Source organism: Alosa sapidissima, chromosome 7, assembly GCF_018492685.1.
Source record: "Alosa sapidissima isolate fAloSap1 chromosome 7, fAloSap1.pri, whole genome shotgun sequence".
NCBI lineage: Eukaryota > Metazoa > Chordata > Actinopteri > Clupeiformes > Clupeidae > Alosa > Alosa sapidissima.
The window spans coordinates 38,172,612-38,193,689 of NC_055963.1; the positions used below are offsets into that span (position 1 = coordinate 38,172,612).

The window sequence follows — 21,078 nt, forward strand, 5'->3', positions numbered from 1 at the left end:
AAATTGATATTAAGTGACACAAACACGCAAGACGGTGGAAATACGGGACCGACGGTAATAGGGGGAGTTCCGATACATACCATCAGGAGGATCAGTTCTATGAAATTATGTAAAATACATATGGTAATGTTGATATAGTAATGAACAGTCTTTGAAAATCCTCTCCAAATGTATCTCCAAATTTTTGTCAAAATTTAATTTAATTCACATAAAAATGAATTTTCCTCATATTTCTCTACAAGATAAAGAAAAAAATAGAGTGTATGACATGTTCACAAGTTGTGGGCTATTAAACAAAAAAGACTGAATTGGAATATCATTAACCTTTCAAAAGTTATGATGAATTTAGTGATCAGTGTAAAAAAATGCAGAAAACGGGATTTAGAATGTTGACACATTCTCTTTTTCACCACCAACATGAAAGTATGCATAAAAACTAATAATGAAGTCAGACAATGGTTTAGATTTATTTGGTCTATAAGAATAAACCATTTATTTGTATAAGCAAATACCACAGTCAATAAGAGCCTATACTTAACATTGTTGTAGTAGCATTTACATTACTGTTAATCAGTCATCACTTGATTACACATTGTATTACCTTGTTATGATATGAGAAGTGACCCATACAATGTGCCAAACATAATGTGCCACATGTTGTGAAAAAGGTAAAGAAAAGTGAGATGCTTTATCAGTAAACCATTTAGAAAAGACCACCTCAAAACACCTCACAGAGGTCCACCTCACAAAAACAAAATCAATTCTTGTGGAAATGTTACTAGCTCGAAGTAGGTCTAGCAAGTCTCATATTTCTGTAATTCACAAAGATCAAACACAAATATGCTGACTAAATAGATTGCTAGTTAATTTTGAGTAGCCAGCAGTGTTGGGGTCGTTACTCAAAAAAGTAATGTAATACACTCGTTACTGTAAAAAAATGTAATCCCTTACATTACTCTCTATGGAAAGTAATATGTTACATTACTTTTGCGTTACTGCATTGAAATGTTTCTATGGTAAAAATGTTAATGAAATCGTCCCCTTTTATTATTTAATTAATTACGTTGTATGAAACATTAGCATAATCTAGTCTATACACTACTCCAACCCAGGTTGTGCTGTAGGCCTACCAGGCATTCCTTGCAGAGCTGCCTTAAAGTTCACAAACAGGCAACTCAGTGGTGCTTTTAGAAATTGTGCAAATTCGAATTGCTTTATAGAAGCTCTGCTGCCCTGCTCGCGCACAACTTGCAAAAAATTGAACTGCTTTGAGTGAAGTGCGCTCGCGAGTTGCGCACCTTCTGTCATTAATAGCCTATGTTCTTGTTCACATTGAAAACAATGTCAGCTTGTATAGCACCCTGACATCTTTTTGGAGGCAATTTGTGGTGTAAATGACTTCAGACTAGTCATTAGTTAGTTGTGCCCTGTTTCCCGCTCCCCTGCTCAGTAGGCTATTAAGCTAACAAATAATGGGTTTTATTTTTTGCGAATGTTCTTGTCTTGACTAGAATGCATTCACTACCGCAACATTTTGAACGGCAGATTTTTTTTAAACCGGTGCATTTTTAGCATTTTATTTTTAGCTCTTGTAAACGGCCTGATTGTACAACAAAATAGGAAAGCAAAAAAGTATCATCTAAGCCAAGAAGACCGTCTCAGAGGCAGTGCTCTAGGAGGCGGCCTGATTCCACGCATCCTGCTTATGACGGTAAAGCACAACACCGCAACATGCCTCTCCATGGCTTGAGGAGGAAGATTCCTATTTCCTAGTAGGCTATCTCAAATAGAAGAATAAAGTAATCTTTGTTCACACTCTGTTAGTAACTGTAGTGTGATTGCCGAATTTAGAACAGTTACGCGTTACACTACTTGTTACTAACAAATGTAGCCTAATGCCATTACAGTTACACCCAACTCTGGTAGCCAGCTTTTTCTAAGAGTGTAGCAGTTATCATGGCAGTTTGCTGATAATCCGGTGTCTGAAGTAAAATGCTCAATACATCTCCTGAGAAAAGTCACACGGACCTAGTCTTGGTTATTTAATTGAGATTTAGTTTTATTTTCCTTACTTTGTCATTCAAGGCCAGGGCAATTTTAGTACAGCTAACGTTTGTGCTCTCAGATGAACTTGAGTCCAGCTGCAGCAGCAGCGGTAGAAGGTCTTCTCGAACTTTCGCGCTTCCACATCACGCGCAACTAAGGATCTCCCAGGAACATTCATCAAAAAAATATAGCCTAAAATAAATATTGTCATTATGTGAAGCTGATAGATTCTGTCGTTCTGGTTGCCTTTTTGTGGTAGCCTATCTGCTGTTGTGCACTTCAGAATGCATGCACGAGTGGTGCACGATGGTCGACTGACAACGAGATTAACCCTTTGCAGACTTTTTCATACTCGATGGCCTTATGGCACAAAAAGGCTTATTGTATGATTATGCTACATGACAGAGATACAATATACCCACCACTGTAATCAGGAGAAATAGCCCTTTCAAATGGTATAAAATATAATTAATAAGTTTGAGGAGAACAATCATAATTTTTAAAAAATATCTTTAAAATTCAACCCCAAAAAACACGAAAATATCAGTTTGTCAAGATTAATCTAATTTTTCTCCCAATTTCTATTGTAGATAGAGAAAAACATAGCGTGTATGGGAGATTCACAATTTTGTCCTCTACTCAGTGATAAAAACAGAATCAATGTGTCACCTTTTGTTCAAAAGTTATGATAAATTTATTAGACCTTTGCAGACGGCACGAAACATTCCGTTTTTTCATACTTGATGCCCTTGTGAGACAAAAAGGCTTATTGTGTGGCCATGCTACATGACAGAGATACCCACCATTGTAATCAGGAAAACTAGCTCTTTAAAATGGTACACATCATAGTTAATACATTTGAGTGTATCACACATTGTTTTTAAACAAAACCTTCAAAATTCAACATAAAAAAAAAAGTGAAAATATCAATTTGTCAAGATGAATCTTTCTTTTCACCTAATGTCTGTCTGATATAGTGTGCAAAGGATAGCCAGTGTTGTGTTTAAGGGCGTAGGTTTGGCCTCAGCTTTGGTGGGGACATTCTTTTGCTGTAAGATACCAGTGCCTTAATGGCGATTTCCTTTGTTATTTCAGACTGTTGGCAATACAGAATATCACAATACAGAAGTGAATCTACTCCATCTCATTATATTGTACAGCAATGCTGCTGACTCCAACTGAATTGACAATTTGACATAGGCCTGATGCCGTTTCCTCAACCTGCCATCCATCTGTAGTGGTTTGATGCTGTCTTTCCTCCTACCATATTGTATATGATAGTGTCATTTGGATATTATTAATCAAATAATGATTCATTATATTTGAATAACCAACAGTGTTAACTTATTCACATTGCCAACACGTTTGTACAGCATGTGTCATAACAATGCAATGACAGTCCTTCAAACGAATTTGGGTCTCCCTTTTATTTCTCTGCATTGTGTAGGCTACACTCAGAAATACATAACATAAACAGAGTAGAAACGAAAAATGTCCAGATCCTATGTTTATTGTGACTTCCAAGATTCTAACTTAAGGTACAGTGGGCATCGCTTTCAAATGACCACTTCATTCGCGCATTACGCGGCGTGAAGCTGCGTGAAGCTTTAGTACCACTTTCAGCCACTGTGCGTCGCTCTGCCACTGTACATCGCTCTGCCTGCCGTCCCTTACATAATTGTTGCCGAGAGTAATCCCAGCCTACGAATTCAATAACAAAATAAATCATGCATAATTAAACATTACCTCGATTTAGGCTACTTGGGTATGGCTTAAGGCTTGACTACACGGAAATCGAAATTTGCTGTCTACATTATTGTCAGTGTTGGGGTTAACGCAACTACGCAAATCAAAACAGTGGTGTGATAATTGAGCCAGTAGAGAAATAACTGTTCAGAATTAATCTGTAGCCTTGGGTAGGCTTCTGCAGAAAACAATGTTGTTGCCGATTGAATACTATCTGGCGACGTTTTTAACAAGCTACGCAATAGAGGCTTAGACAACTATGACCCACGTTTTGGTTTCGTAAATTAATTTGCCCTACTTCTTGACTGCAATGTAGTCAATTGACTGCTTGACATGTCATTTTTATTTTTCTGTACAATAAACAATTACATCTGCTTTATGCCGCAGAATTACATTCATATTTGGCTGACTGCAGACGCGCCACTTCCCTCCCCATATTCCAAGATTAAGATAGTATGAAGTGCTTTTTGTAAAAAAATAGTTAAAACGAATAGCTATTTGCAATTTGACAAAACACTGGTCCTCATTTTGCGAATGCGAGGACGATATGATCCTGTTGCATTTAGTTAGATGTCCGCGTCACGCATAATGTTTGAAAACCACTGGCTCGTAATCACAATAATTTAACACACGACAGTTGGATAACCTACTTCATCATGTCCCCATGCCTACATTTTTGTGAGTAGCATAGAGATCGTTAACAACAATAAAGTATGGCTCTCCGTTTGGGACATCGAAAACTTATATTTTTAATAGACTACCGTCAAAGATGCTGACTTGCAAAAGCCTCGGGATAACACGTTATCTCCACTATCATCAGTCATGCCCCTTGATCAAAGTGGGGAATGAAATAAAAGTTTGAGAACCACTGGCTTCTAGTTACTAGTTACCTACAGTCCAGAACACAGAATCTGTTGCAATATTCTGATGATCGGCGATGATATCGGCAAATGTTTGTTTTCCAAAGTAAGAATTTCACTTCACCATGCACCTTCGACAATACCTGGCCTACCTGGTATCATTACAAACATTATTCTGTGTCCTAAAACTGGCATATTTTATGGCATTGTGTCATGTAAGTTCGTTGCAAAATCTAGAGAAATGTGTGAGGTGGTCAGCGGGGGACAATTGAGACACACATTGGATTGTGTTATTACTTGAACACTCCACACTATCCACAGCTGTGGTAGGCCTATCAGGGGCAGGAGGATTACTGTCAGCGCAGGCTTTATATAAAATTCTTCAACAGAAGGCCTCGAATGTTGTCTTGTTTGTGGAGCGCTTTGCTTCGCTTCTGTAATTTCGGCTTCATTGAAAATGAGGGCTTCCCTCAATGACCCTCCGAGAATAAATAAAGGTTGGATGAATAAATGAATGCAGGCTTGCCCAAAATAAAGGCATGTGGTTTGCGCAGCCTACAGTAAATAACCCGCCAGAATGTGCGTTATGATGCTTTTTTACGAGCAAGATGTTTTGGTACCCTACGCACACTGCATGTTCTTAAATAACAATGATCATCAGTAATATTCGACCATTAATTTGGGTAAATGGGCAAGCGTGACCACCTTGATTGGCTGATTGGCTGATGATTGTAACGCGGGCATGATTCCAAACACCTCCCTTACGATGATGAGTGATAGGTCTCAGAATGCGTGCGCTACACAAGGACGGAAGATGATGAATAACTGGGGCCGTAGGCTATTCACAAAGGCTTTTATCGTACTACTAGGAGTAGGCTACTCCTAAATCGCACTTAAAGATTTTAGATTGGAGTTTTCTCTTAAAAGTTATTCACAAAGCCTTTCAGACAACTCCTAAACTAGGAGTGAGTCTTCATGGCTATGGATGACGTCATTACTCATGCACGAGCTTGACTGAAGTGACCACCTTGATTGGCTGACGATTGTAACGCGGGAATTCCAAACACCTCTCTTCCGATGATGACTGACAGGTGACAGGTCGGAGAATGCGTGCGCTACACAAGTAGTGCGAAGGACGGAGGATGATTAATAACTGAATAAAAAGGCCTAGCCTAAATGAATAAAGAGTAATGCAAAACAAATAGCTTAGTAGCCTAATGAAACATAGGCCTATGGATTGATGCAGTAGCCTACCTTTGCAACATTATTAAATTAATCTGTCACCATATCCCTAGGCTACGTTTGCAAAGAGGAGAACATTTGAATTTGATTCACAATGAAACGTTACATTTCATTTACATGTTAACAATGAGTAGTTTTGGTTGTTGTTGGTGGCGTTATTGCATCCCTTTTATGAATGCAAAATTGTTCCCTTGCGATTGGAAGCTCCTGTTGCGCATAGGCTATTTCAAAACATCGCAACGTAAAATGCCACAAAAAAGCTGTTTATGAATAGGTTTATGAATAAGTCCTCTCGACTTAAGCTGTCTCAGACTTAGGTGCTACATTTAGGTCTAAAATGCTTTGTGAATTACTTTTTGTGAAAAAATTAGGAGTCCTAAAGTTAGGAGTGACACGCCCATTATTTTTAGGAGTTGCTCCTAAATTCGCCAGTTAGGAGCTACTTTTAGCCTTAAAATTCTTTGTGAATACGGCCCCTGAATAAAAAGGCCTAGCCTAAATGAATCAAGGCAAAACAAATAGCCTAGTAGCCCAATGAAACATACGGATTGATGTAGTATCTTTGTAACATTATTACATTATTCTGTTACTATGCCTACGTTTGCAAAAGAGAACATTTTAATTTGATTCACACTAATGTTACATTTAATTTACATGTTGACAATGATTAGCCTAGTTTTGGTTGTTGTTGGCGGCGTTATTGCATGTTAGTTATGCCTACAATGCAAAATTGCTTCCTCGCGATTGGAAGCTCCTGTAGCTGCATAGGATTTCAAAACCGCAGGTTTGTGAATAGGTCTGTGAGTAAGGAGTCCTCTTGACTTCTTTTAAGCTGTCAGAGGTGGGAAGGTGTGATTTTTTGGGGGAAGGGCCGGATTAACTGGGCACAATTGTCTGATGGCCCCCTTTCCCCCCAGCCAACGTGAATCGGGTGGTTAGTTAATAGGCCTATCGTGAAGATTTTTCCTGCCATCTAAGGCACGAGCGCATCTGTGAGGCCAAGCCTCACCAAGTAGCTTGTTTGTTTACAACTAACATTCCATTTAATTAAACTGCTTTATAGGCTATGCCGAAATAGTTTTCAACATTTTGAATATTAGTGTCGGGTGAATTGAAATGTTCTCAAAGTAGCCTTATGGCTGAAAGCTGAAAGCTGCTTGGGACCCCCCCCGTCAAGCAATATAACCATACAAACGCGCTTCCTGCACTCATTGTTTCAAAAGGAGTAATTTTGGCTTTGTCAGAACTGAAGAGCTGTGGACGGCACGGCACGGTATGCCCAATGAAAATAAATTAACGCAACGCAACACAACACAACACAACACAGACCCCGCTTCTCTCGCGTCAGTCACTGACATGAACGAAACACAGAACCCGCTTCTCTCACGGCAGTCACTGACAGTAACCTAGAATAAATGCATGGGGAAAAACACTTCCCCATGACAAAGACATCGTAAAACACTGAAAGTTAATATTTTGTCACTAGCAACATTCATCTGTCCTTTGTCAAATGTATTATGTTCCAAGCGTAATTCTGCTTTATAAAGTTGAACAAATACATTTGCTTATTTCACAGAAAAATATAAATAGCCAGTCTACAGTGCAGAGTTGGTAAGTTATGGTAGGCCCACCTGCAGTGAACATACAAACAGGGGAAATTATTTCTCTTGCAGCTGAGTAGCCTCAGGTGCGCACGACATAAGACATAAGGCCGAACATGCAAGCGCCAATGAATTGTGCTCTCACGACAATCGCGCCGTTAAACTTAAATAGGTTAACATCACTCTAAGTTCGCCTTCAAGCAAGGAAAACGATGATTTGAAGACATCTGTTTCGTTGGAAGGGCAAGGGGTAGCAACAGGGCAACACAGAGACAGGCCCGATGGCAGGGCTGTTTTGAGAGTATTAAAATATGGGATATTCTACGGGAAAACATTAAAACGGCAAGACAGCGGGGAAAGTAAAAATACGTGATAAACACGGAAAAAGTTGGCATGCATTGTTTCGGTCCCCGTGCACAGGGATTTTTTGTCATACTATTAATCACATATGATTATTTGTGAAATTGTGCAAACAGATGCGCAACGCATTTGAAAAGGAAGGACTGGTAGCATGCAAGCTCACGGGAAAGATTGATTTAAGAACGTTATCACAAAGTGTGTGGCTGTGGCGCGGGCGGAAGACAATTGGCAGGGGAGGGTCATGTCTTTTTTAACAATTCTGTCGGAGGGTCATTGAACAATTTCTAGCAGACAAGAGAGGGTCATGCAACTTCCAACTGAAGCACTCAAAATTCCTCTGGTGGCCCCTTCAATAAATAACGATCAGTCCCTAGATTGCTGCTGGGCTATATGTCTTGGTTCTGTTAACAACTCATTGTCAAACGCATAGCCTATCTCGCGGTTGCATCCATTACAAACAAACATGCAATGTGAACGTCTGGGATTAGGGAGAGCACTAAATGCTCTACTGAATAAGCACGAAGTCAAACCTTTAAATGAAAAACACTCTTTAATAATCCAAAAAAATAAACCGCTAATGAAGTAAACTTGTGACCATCAAAAATCGTTTATCGCTTGTAACTCCGTGATACCAGGACGTAACAGGAAGGCATTTGGATGAGCAACGGAGGTTAATATGCTCCATGTTTTGTCCAAACTGTCTATCATCGTTGCACTCGGAGAAAACCGGAATGTTTCATTCGTCCCCGTTTCAATCGTCCCGGTTGTACCTACTCAAAACGCAGATAGAACCTTATTATTCTAAGGTAGCGAAATAGCGTTCAGCATGATTCATGCCCAATTAATTCCCCCTGTTAAAGTGTTCGCCTTTGTAGTTTGGTTTCGTGATAGCCTATGATAAACGACTTATGGCCAAATATGTGAAAACGTTAAAATACAGTAGGCGATAAACCCGGAAAAAGTTGACAGTGATTTTTTCATAATCACTTTGGAGGGTCATAGAAAAATGTATTGCTGGCGAGGGAGGGTCACGTCTTTTTGGACTAATGCTCCCAAAACTCCTCCGGTAGCCCCTTAAATAAATAACGAACAGTCCCTAATGAAGTAAACTTGTGACCATCAAAAATCGTTTATCGCCTGTAACTCCGTGATAACAGGACGTAACAGGAAGGCATTTGGCTGAGCAACGGAGGTTAATACTCTATATTTTGTCCAAATGATGTCTGTCTATCATCGTTGTACTCGGAGAAAACCAGAATGTTTAATTTGTCCTGCGTCTCTACGGCTGCAAACGGGATTCACTCGCAGTTAACCAAATATTTCTTTATTAGGGCAGGGCAGGCATATTTCTGGCTATTACATTATTTCTAAACCAGTCTGCTAAAGTCTGTAGTGAAGTCTGTGTAGGGTTTTCCAGGCTCCATTTCTTTTTACGAGACACCCTGCTCACTTGAGCCATCTACCGGTTGTTTGGGTTGTTGCAGCGTCTCACTGGAAAAATACAAATTAAAGTCGCGTGATACCACGTGATCCCACGCGCGGACCGCGAGTGAAGCTGGCCAAGTCGAAGCACTGCCCACTGTAGGCTAATTAACATTCAGTGACTTGGTCATCTATTGTGATAGCGCGACTTCTATGCGACTGTGCTGCACACCCCTAATCAACACTCCTGACCTTGGTTGAAAGATTACAGAAGCTAGATTTATCTTTAACAATATCCTGGGTAACATATGCTATCACCAGTGAATACTATTTTTCCACATAATAGAATCTGCATAATTTGAAAGCCTGGTCACTACCACTGCTAGCTTGTGTGGCTAGTTATTTTGCTTACTTACACTCTGCTTTATGAAAAAGCTTCGTATGTCCCCTTTCTTCTTCCTGCGTGGCATAGCTGATCTACACACCACAAAAAGGGGTTTGTGTGTATGCTGAAGGGAAAAGGGAATATCAAAATGTTTCACTCTGGCCTTTTATGGGGTAGGCCTATGTATTGACAGACAGCCCTGGTAACTTACCATTGTCATTGACACACCCGCTCGCTTGACTACCAGTGCAAGAATAAAGCAATGTGTGTGCAGCATGCGTGTCAGATAACCTTTCCCCCTCCCCCTCGGTTTTTCAGCCAATCAAATGACGACGTTTCTTGTACTGTCGTGCTGGCTGTCGGAATGATCAGCAGCACAAACGAGTTCGCTAAAATTTTGGTGGGGACAATTTTGTCATCTTAAAATATTGGTTAGGACTAGTCATGAGCGTCCCACCCTAAATCTACGCCCATGGTTGTGTTCTCCTCAGTGAAAAAAACAGAATCAATTTATCACCTTTGCTTCAGAAGTTATGATTAATTTACTCATAACAGTAACAAGTAGAATTTTTAAAGAGTAGAATGGTTTCATTTCCCGGTTTGGCATCTGACCTGATTAACTGCTTCTCCGTGTGCTTCATTCTACTATGAAAACAAGAATATAGAGACACTGGCACATGTGTTAGGTTTACGAAAGGGGAAATAAATCATTTTATTTAGAAAAGTCTTAAACAATGTGATTAAATAACCAGGAACAACAACTTCAGGTAAATAACATAAACATATGTTTACAAACATGCAGTAACTATTAGAACTACAAGAAGACTGACGTAGTGTTGCATTTTCTGTAATGTCAATGATGTTTGCAAATAAAAAAAAAAAAAAAAAAACTACAAGAAGACAACAGTATAACAAAGATCAACAAATCTTACATGGTAAACAAAACATCAATTCATACTAACATTCACACACATATACATATAAACAATTAAAACGTTTCGAAATTCAATACATTTAACAACCATACAGCATATAATTCGATACAATATATAATTATCGATATCATTTGCCCTACACATAAGGTGATACACTAACGCCACATTCACACCAGATCCGTGGTGTGTGCATTGTCACAGCTGTGGCATGGTTGTGTGGTTGTGTGTGTGTGTGTGTGTGTTATTCGAAGTTCGTTTGTTTATTAATATATATGAATATATTCGAATATGTATTAATAATATGTTGACCATTAAATGTCTTCAGTAAGATCAATATTGGTATTAAACATAATTTCTATATGTTCTGTCCACCAGAGGGCAGTGTATCATTCAATGTCAATAGACTACGTTCACGAAAGGCTGAGCATTTATGAGTCAGAATATAACAGAGCTCCATCGGAAATACACAAGCTTACAGGAACCTTTCGTAAGTCAATGATGTTTTCGGAAGAAAAACACTGTCACGACTGTTTTTTTATTTTATTTTAATATTATTAAAAGTCAGACTCTGGATTAAAACACAAACAGTTTTATACACTGTTCTTATAAAAAAGAAATAAAAATAAGCCAGTCAGGCTAATTACTGAATAGACAAAATAAATAAAGGTAGACTAGGCCCTATTTGGTAGCCTGTACGCAATTCAAAACAAGCACATTCTACCTTACGGCCCATTAACCGATTGTTTCGCTCACATATTCTACCAGCCAGCCATTACTGACATTGTAACGCGATCTGACAACAATTACCAAAAACTTTGTAAATGTAGAACACGTCAAGATGCAGAGCATCAATCAAACATGTAGCCTATGGCTAAATTAGAACTCGCCATTGGGCTATCTGGCTGTTATGCAGAGTTTTTTAAATTGTTCGCCAAAAACACGAGGTGATTCACATTTTCTGGCTCTAGAGAAGAGCGTTGCTTTGTGACTATGTTCCCCGCGGTGGAAAACACTCGTTCCGCCCGCACGGATGTCCCGCATATTGCCAGGTAGCTGCGTGCCAGCTTAGCGAGATGGGGGTACTTGGGGCCTCTCTCCTTCCACCAGGACAGCGGGTTGCTGTCAGACGGGGGTGGGAGCTCACTGTCGTAGGCCATCATTTCTCTTTGGAGCACATCTTCATTCGGTCTGACTGTTAAAAATAAATTAGTTTTTGTTAAGGTGTTTTTTTGGGCTACGTTTTATATGCATTTTTTTATAATTCCAATGTAGGGCTATATTTAAACATTTTGTATAATTTATTATTGATATCATTATTACCTCCTGCCAAGTTTTGGCAGTACACATCGCCAAAGAGGTCCCCCATCGCGCTAAGTGCGTTCTTTTCCTTGCGCTGCTCCCTAGTCCTGGCGTTCTCATCTTGGCCAGGGCCTTCCTCTCCGCCTGTCTCCTCGCTGACCTTTGCAAGCTCCCTCTGAACCTTATCTCGCACTGCCTGCCGTGACTCTTGTTCTAAATGAACCAGTCGGTGAAACCGCGGGTCGAGGTAGCTGGCTGTGTTCAGTAGCAAGAATGCATCTTTGTCGGGGCCATATCGCGCCTTCAGATCAGTTGACATCATTGTTTTCATCTCTTTCACGCCTGCCGGGTCATCGGTGGAGGGTTTCAGTTGTGTCAGAAGCACATACTGCAGGGGGAGGACCGCTGATGCTGTTGGGTAGTTTTCTGTTGACAGCGCCTGGGTGGCTTCAGCACGTCTTTCACCTGTGGGACAAACACACAGCGCCACTAAGTTCAGATAGCTAGCTAACATGCTAGCTAGCAAGCGCAGTTAGGCTATGTATCACTTGACCTGCACTTGACGTTACACAAAACACACAAACTTCGCTTAGATAACGTTAACTAGCCTTACGTGTTACAACGTTTGCAAACAGTAATGTTAACATTAGGGACATAATATTGTTAGACCTAACATAATTAGCCAACGTTACTGACCTTCTCCATCAAGGTCCACTCCACACTGCTGAGCTCCAGACGGCTGATTTTCTTCTCCATAATCACCGCTGCAACCGGGGCTTGTTGATCAGCTGCCCGACAGATCATTTCATAGGTACTATTCCAGCGGGTGAGGCTGTCGTTGATGAGCTGGACTGGTTTGAGACCAAGGAGCTTCTGCTTGGCCTCCAGAAGGTAGCTGTCTGTAGGGGAGTGCTTGAAATGTTGGGCGGCAGCCTTCAGGCGACTGACTGAAGAACGCTGTGCAAGCCCTTTTCTCGCTGCCAGGTTAATTGTGTGAGCCATGCACGGGATATCTGTGATCCCCAAGTGCCGCTCTACAGCATTTACATAGTTCATCGCATTGTCTGTTGTAACTGTTACACCATCGGTGATCAACACAGTCTTCACGTCGGTAACGTAACATTAACGTTGTCATTCATGTCAGATGTTTCTATCTAAGTAAGCCAAGCAACTTGGCTACAAACAACTGTAAATTGTGCTATACATATTACAAAGGAATGAAAGGTTTATTTGACAATAAAATACAGATTAGGCATAAAGTTACATACTTGACTTGACATACTTGATTAGGCAATACATACTTGACATAAAGTTGGCAGTCATGAAGCACGGAGTGAACTTTATTGCGACTACGCGTCAAGGACATGTTGCAGCCTCTCCTGATGCTAACGTTACCTAACTTAGCTAGTTTTCTATCAGATGACAAGCAAGCAACATCGTTGAAAATAGAACAAATCGTTAAAGTGTCAGTCTTAGTAGGTCTGTAATCTTGGTTGACATATAGTAATCCCCCAAAAATGACTGAAAATGATGAGTTTACTAAAGATTACGGTGTGCTAAAATACCAGCTGTCATCAGCTGAAGTGAACACACACACGTATTATGTTACGGCCATGCATACAAGGTGTAATTACCAGCAAAAATAACTTTTAAAAAACGATTTTGAAGTAATACCATGGATAACAAGTAATAATAACATAAAAAGACTTGTTTTTACCTCAGATGATCCAGTAGTTTCTCCTTTAGACGACGTCAAGATCAACGATGCATAGTGCTTCCTGCTGTTTTTCCTCTAGTGGAGGGAGACGTCAACTCTTGATTTTTCCTTTACGTAGTAAAAAAAATTTGCGGCACAAATCCCATGATGTGACGTTTTTGAGGAAGTTTTAATTGATAAAATTGGTTGGGGTATGGCGGAGTTATTAGACTTGAACGTCATCGGTACTGGGCTACCGAAATTAGAATGGGCCATCTGCAAAGGGTTAAGCAGCTGTGCAAGAATACGGCCTACAGTGGGCATCGCTTTCAAATGGCCACTTCAGTCGCGCATTACGAGGCGTGAAGCTGCGTGAAGCTTTAGTACCACTTTTAGCCACTGTGCGTCGCTCTGCCACTGTACATCGCTCTGCCTGCCGCCCCTTCTGAAAAAGCTCGATTTACCTCGAATTAGGCTACTTGGGTATGGCTTAAGGCTTGACTACACGGTGGTAACGGAAATCGAAATTTGCTGTCTACATTATTGTCAGTGTTGGGTTAACGCAACTACGCAAATCAAAACAGTGGTGTGATAATTGAGCCAGTAGAGAAATAACTGTTCAGAATTAATCTGTAGCCTTGGGTAGGCTTCTGCGACGTTTTTAACAGGCTACACTATAGAGGCTTAGACAACTATGACCCACATTTTGGTTTCGCAAATTAATTTGCCCTACTTCTTGACTGCAATGTAGTCAATTGACTGCTTGACGTGCCATTTTTATTTTTCTGTACAATAAACATACATCTGCTTTATGACGCAGAATTACATTCATATTTGGAACTTACATAGTCCAATGCATCGTTACACTACGTTAGTGTTTCCCAAAACCATAGTAGCAACGAACGTTCGCAACCACTATCGTAAAGTTGTGTAATAATTATAATAATTATAAATATATTTAGGTTTCTAATTGATATTTACACTTCTAACCACCATACATCCATATTTTAAAATGCCCAAGGCAGAAAATACATAAATTAAAAGTCAATTTGCAGCCATGTGTGCGTAAGTAAAAGTCACATACCTGCAGCTAATAATAAGGTGGTGCGCACTTTTTGACGAGTCAGCTGAGAATATGTAGCCTTTGATTTTCATGGGGGGGGGGGGGGGTCCTTGTTAGTTTACGCAAACCAAGCCAAGAAGGCTGATCCTGATTTTGATAATATGATCTGCACAAAAGATAAACTTAGGTAAACAACGATGTCAATATTGTTGTCAAAATCTTTCAAAACCCAGATTCGAACTCTTGGACAGGGGACTGGTAACTGCTGTGCAACGGCGGCTGTCATCTGCCGGCCTTAACGCAATGCGCCACAGAAGTATGTGCAGGTGCCCGTTCACGTGCTACTAAACTTAACCACCTTAGTCCAGACTACTGAAGTTTGGAAACTATCATGGTCCAAACTTACAGTACTATGTAAGTACGACAGTTTTGGGAAACAGTCGTAACTTACATGTTGGTTAGTTGAATGATGCATCCTGTTAGTAAAAAGCTAACCTCCGTAGTTGTACGGGAAACGCACCCCAGATCAGCTTGTAGGCCCTTAGCAATCTGTTTATTTTATTTTATGAAGCCTACACAGTATATCATATGCCACATTCTCACTTTCAATAGACAGATGCAATAGCCATTGGTCAAGTATTGAGTATAAAGCAATTACGATAGTACCCTATACAAAAAGTACTTCATACTATCATAAAAATTCGTTAAAACGAATAGCATTTTGCAATTTGACAAAACACTGGATTAAATATCGTAGGCACAGGAGAAAACTTGTACATCCATTGGCCCGTGGGGAGATCACATGCCAGTTGCCTCTCCCTTCAGTGCTATGACTCGTTCGGCTGTGAGCTTGTTTCGCCAAAAAAAAACTATTGCAGATATCAATGTGTCTTTGTTCATGGGTTTGGCCTCACAGCAGAGGCTTAGACAACTATGACCCACGTTTTGGTTTCGTAATTTGCCCTACTTATTGACTGCAATGTAGTCAATTGACTGCTTGACTGGTTATTTTTATTTTTCTGTACAATAAACAAATACATCTGCTTTATGCCGCAGAATTACGCACTTGGCCAGCCTATAGAACGGGCACATTTGGGAGAGAATAGAGAATGTACTCACGCAAGAATCTGTAGGCTATTTGTGGCTGGTTACCAGCAAACAATGTTTAATGCATTAACTCAAGACGTCAAACATTTTCTAAACAATACAAACAGAAAGGATGCAGCAGGCAGCAAATATAGAAGAGTCATTTCCATTGGAAGAACAAAATGCTAAATGAAGCCCAAAGATATGAAGGCATATCTGGCAAGTTGTTATTTTTTGAAGACGTAAATGGTTGGGCTATAGGCCTAGTTTGCAAGAAGGAGACATAAAGCGTGAGCATGCCACACTATCCACAGCTGTGGTAGCGGGGGGTAGGAGGATTACTGTTAGCGCAGGATTTATATAAAATTCTTCAACAGAAGGCTTGACTCGAATGCAGGCTTGCCCAAAAAAAAGGCCTGTGGTTTGCGCAGCCTACAGTAAGTAGGTCAGTGAGTTAGGAGTCCTAGACTTCTTTTAAGCTGTCTCAGAGGTGGAAAGTTGCGTTCGTTGGGGGCAGGGCCGGATTAACAATTCATAGACCCTTGGGAACAAATGTCTGATGGCCCCCCCTGCCCCCCAGCCAACGTGAATCGGGCGGTCAGTTAATAGGCCTATCTGTGAGGCCAAGCCTCACCAAGTAGCCAGTTTGTTTACAACTAACATTACATTTAATTAAACTGCTTATAGGATATGCCGAAATAGTTTCAACATTTTGAATATCAGTGTCGGGTGAATTAGGAAATGCCTTATGGCTGAAAGCTGCTTGGGATCCCCCCTGTCAAGCAATAAACATACAAAAAGTTAAAAACAGATGACATGATGCGCGTCACTGACATAATGTGCAAATAATATAGCCTAGATATTCCAATATATTCGAATACATGTGTTTATTTTAGAGGGGATATTCGAACGTCATTTTTGAGCAATTTTGACAGCCCTAGTCCACTGTAGGCTACGCCAATCGTCTATTAACACCTTCCACCTAACCCCGGTGAGTGGGGGTCGCTATAATGCGTGTGAAATAGCACTATTGAGTAGCCTATGCGAAATAGCCTTAAAATTGTTCCGGTGTTGTGTGCCTTCTGGTTTCTCCACTTACTGGTTTCCTTGCGCGTGCATGCGCTGCAGCAGTTGTCAGACATTCACAAACAAGTTGTTTTAGGCGTTTTGAAGTCGCTTTTCATACGCCATGAGCGCTCGGCTACATTACAGCCACTCGGACAAAAGACATGTAAAAAAATATATGTTTTGAAAATAGCATTAAACTGGATTCGATCCCGCAAAAGCAACACACGCGTGACTCTCTCCATCCTGATTCCCTACTCTTTGAGCCAACTAATATGTTACCCGAATCAATTAACTATTGTAGGCTACCATTAATTAATAACGTAGGCAACACCCAGGTAACATGTTGTCCAGGCTATATGAAACAAGGGGATGCCTCTCATCTACAACAACTGGTTACCTTGGGCTGCTACAGTCGTCAGTGCACTGTGCACAGTAGGCCTATGCTACTCTTTGTGGTTGATTAACTAAAAATAAAAGATGTATTTGGTGATGACGTTATTGTAGGCCTAGTAGACCTAAATTCTGAAAAATTAAATGGTACGAGAAACGATCTACATAGTGCAGTGTTGCGCGGTCTGCCCGAAATTAAGCGGTCACCCGCGGTTATGAGTCATAAACAAAATATTTTAATGATATTCGGGTCATTTGCCGGCGGGTCAGTTAAAATTAATTCAATATATATTTTCTACAAATAGGCCTACTTAAAATATCACGAGAAGGCTAGCATGAATACAGTAAAGCATCAATACAGTAAAGTCAACAGTAAAGAAGCTGAAGACGCGAGTTAAAATAATAAAGACACCCCTTCAGCAAAAGCGATATAGGCTATGGGAAATATTGGGAAAGTTCTTAAAGAAGATGACAGTAGTACAAGTTATGGTCTATGTAGGCCTACTTTTTGCGAAGCCATTTAAAAGTATGACAGCCAAAACGAGCAGCCTGCAGGAATAAATGTTATGGCACAGACTACATAGCCATATCTACCGGTATGTATAGTTTCGCGCATGCAAAAAAGTTACCTTAGTTCGTTGTGTTTGTGACTTTAAACAGTGGATGTGCTTTAGTAAATGTGCTTTGTGCTTCATTCAGCATTATAAACCAGTTCTTACGCTAACGTTTTGACCAGCATGTATCTCTCTTGCCTATACCTTGCCTCACCATTTCTGTTTTCGAAAGGAAGATGTATGTCCATTAGAGTGCGGATCGGGCCGCAAATTTCTGTCTGAACTCGGCCCGCGTCCGACAGAGTTGCGTCCGAACCCGACAGGCATTTTCATTTTTATGTCCGAACCCGACCCGAGCCCGACGCAGATGATGCCTCAGTTATTCCCATGCTAGTCGGGACCCGTCGGGCTCGGGTCGGGTAGCCACACTCTAATGTCCATGGCCTTCAAATCTTATCCTAGTGTTCTAATCCTTGGTGGTTGCGTGCGTGCTTGCGCTCTTATTCTCATTCTCTCTCCTGTGCAAACATTATAACCTCCATGCCTACTGCGTGTAGTTCTACTGCATAAGGTTTCGCATATAAATTAGTTTGTTTTACAGAAATGGCCTACTGTCACACTGCATGCAGGCTATACCAAAATCACACATTTTGTAAATAAGAGGGTCGGATCGCGGGTCGGGTATAATTTTGTCCTAATTAATAATCGCGGTCCGAGTTGCGGTCGAGTTGATTAAAATACCAAACCCGCGCAACACTGATAGCGCACCAGACCGCGATGTCTTCAAGGGTTGAATAAAGGGAGTTTGCAAAAATTTGTGTATTTTTCAAGTCAATAAACATTCTTAATTTTCGAATGTCTTTGTCAGGGAACATCTGACCTGAACATCTGAAACCATAGGCTTGGTAGTAGCTCAGACAAGGAGTTATAAGATAAAGGCAATACCATTTGTGTCACCTAATGCAGTTCAGTGAATTAGCAAGATACCATCAGAAGCCAACAATCATAAAGCACCTGTGCGCGCGCTCTCTCTCCCTTGCGCATGAAGCTGTCTGCGTGTTGTAGGCTAGATTTCCATGAGTTCTTTCTATCTGCTTTACTTGTGTGAGTTGCGACCACCTAGGCTATGTTATAGACGTTCTATGAGGTACCAGTGTTTAGCTGTGTCACAAAACAATAAGCTTTGTCAGACTACTTTTAAAATGATATTCAGGGCTATATACATTTTAAACATTCGGGGCTGAAGACCCGACAAAGCCTTGCGTTAATTCTTCAGATGGGAAGTGTCAGGAATTTTCATACGAGAGACGCTCTCATTGGTGGTTAGTCTATGGAGTAGGGAATTGACAGCAACATATCCAATCACATTATGAGAGATGCTGATTTTAACATAAACTGCAATGTTTGATTTTAAATTAATATAAATTTAGCCGGGACTATAAGCTGGCACACGTGGGTGCTCGATGTTTTCAGTGGGTGCCCGAGAGACGGAGCACCCACGGTATCGGCGCCTATGACAAGCGTATCACGCGGTTGCATCCATTACAAACAAACATGCAATGTGAACGTCTGGGATTGGGGAGAGCACTAAATGCTCTTCTGAATAAGCACAAAGTCATGCCTTTAATAATCAAAAAAATAAACGCTAATGAAGTAAACTTGTGACCATCAAATATCGTTTATCGCCTGTAACTCCGTGATAACAGGACGTAACAGGAAGGCATTTGGCTGAGCAATGGAGGTTAATATGCTCTATATTTTGTCCAAATGATGTCTGTCTATCATCGTTGCACTCGGAGAAAACCAGAATGTTTAAAAGGGCAGGGCAGGCTTATTTCTGGCTATTAAATTATTTCTAAACCAGTCTGCTAAAGTTTGTAGTGAAGTCTGTGTAGGGTTTTCCAGCTCCATTTCTTTTTACGAGACACCCTGCTCACTTGAGACCTCTGCCAGTTGTTGCAGCGTCGTTGCAGCGTCACTGGAAAAATACAAATTAAAGTCGCGTGATGCCGCGTGATCCCACGCGCAGACCGCGAGGGAAGCTGGCCAAGTCGAAGCACTGCCCACTGTAGTATTATAGTCATATTTAGCTCATAAACTGTCAATATCTCTGAAAAAGTCACATTGAAATACTTAGGTCCTTAGACCCATATTTTTACCTCAAAGGTATGCTTTTCTTTTTTGATTGGACAGGTCACTATCACTACAGTGTCAAAAATCACATGTTGTGACCAAAAGGACCATTGTTGAGGCCTTAACCCTTAAGAACGTACCGTCACACTGGTGTGACGGCCGTTAACTATCCGTAAAAGCGTACCGTCACACTTTTGTGTTTGGAATGTTGCTACATAAGTATTCTAATTGCTGCTTAACAATGGGCTACCACTTGTTGGCTAACATGGGCTGACATTGTACATTCTCAAAGTCAAAGATGGTCTCTCGCAAATCACTTTGCCACTACCATTTTGTTATGTCTACATTTTGCAGATCTAGTTTATATTATGATTGTGTGGTCGGGCTATACATGACAAAATCCACGGAAGTGGCAAGTATTGGGAAGACTTTTGCTTACAGGAGGCTACAAATGTTGCTAGCTTCACTGCCATGTATTGGCATATTTCTGAATGTCAGTCAGTACATCAAGCACAATAAAACAAGCAAAATTAGTGATTTTTAAAAATTAAATGATGATGTTATTCAGTGTTTAGTCAAATCTCATGGCCACTGATAAGATGAAATCAAAATGACCGCGAAATGTAATGGCGTTTGTAACAAACGGAAGTTCGGGAGGAGCATGACGGAATTTGCCACGCCTCCTTCAATCAGACAGGTTATTTATTCGCAGTCTGCCTCTATCTGCCGAAGTTGCAGCATCGGCGTCACTCCGCTTGCAAGGAGAGCTACTCCGCGAACCATATCTTTGATTAGAGCAGAGTTGGATGTAGGATCGATTGCCCTCGTTTCTCAAGGAAAGCAGACCTACGTCGCCTTCTCCAACAATCAGCGCGGAGCTCCGTTCCTCCGGCGTCTCCCCCTCTGTTCATGCAACATGTTTTTCAACTCCGCAAGTTATGGCAGCCCGCGTGCAGCCCACTACCTTGTCTTCCGCTACTGCGGCCTCTTTCTCTATTTCTAAACAGCTTTTCCCTTGCTCACTCAACTCGCAAGTTATGGCAGCCCGCGTGCAGCCCTCTACCTTGTCTTCCGCTACTGCGGCCTCTTTCTCTATTCCTAAACAGCTTTCCCCTTGCTCACCAAACTCGCAAGTTATGGCAGCCCGCATGCAGCCCTCTACCTTGTCTTCCGCTACTGCGGCCTCTTTCTC

At 40.9% G+C, this 21,078-nt stretch overlaps 2 protein-coding genes across 3 annotated transcripts in view; one reads left to right on the plus strand and one right to left on the minus strand.

Moving 5' to 3' along the window:
* e2f1 (E2F transcription factor 1) overlaps positions 1 to 21,078 on the plus strand; it is a 106,227-nt gene that overhangs the window by 2,658 nt on the left and 82,491 nt on the right. The gene's annotated exons all lie outside the window — the stretch shown is intronic.
* Positions 11,394 to 12,713, minus strand: LOC121713567 (E3 SUMO-protein ligase ZBED1-like). The gene is made up of 3 exons (XM_042098276.1): positions 12,593 to 12,713; positions 11,918 to 12,361; positions 11,394 to 11,789 (listed from the first exon to the last, which is right to left on the minus strand). The coding sequence occupies exons 2-3, from the start codon at positions 12,225 to 12,227 to the stop codon at positions 11,503 to 11,505; spliced, it is 597 nt and encodes a 198-aa protein (XP_041954210.1). The 5' UTR covers positions 12,228 to 12,361; positions 12,593 to 12,713; the 3' UTR covers positions 11,394 to 11,502.

Coding starts and splice junctions, on each gene's coding strand:
- LOC121713567 (XM_042098276.1), bottom strand. CDS start 12,227: ATGAAAACAATGATGTCAACTGATCTGAAGGCGCGATATGGCCCCGAC. Junction 11,790..11,917: donor CTGCCAAAACTTGGCAGGAG/GTAATAATGATA, acceptor TATTTTTAACAG/TCAGACCGAATGAAGATGTG.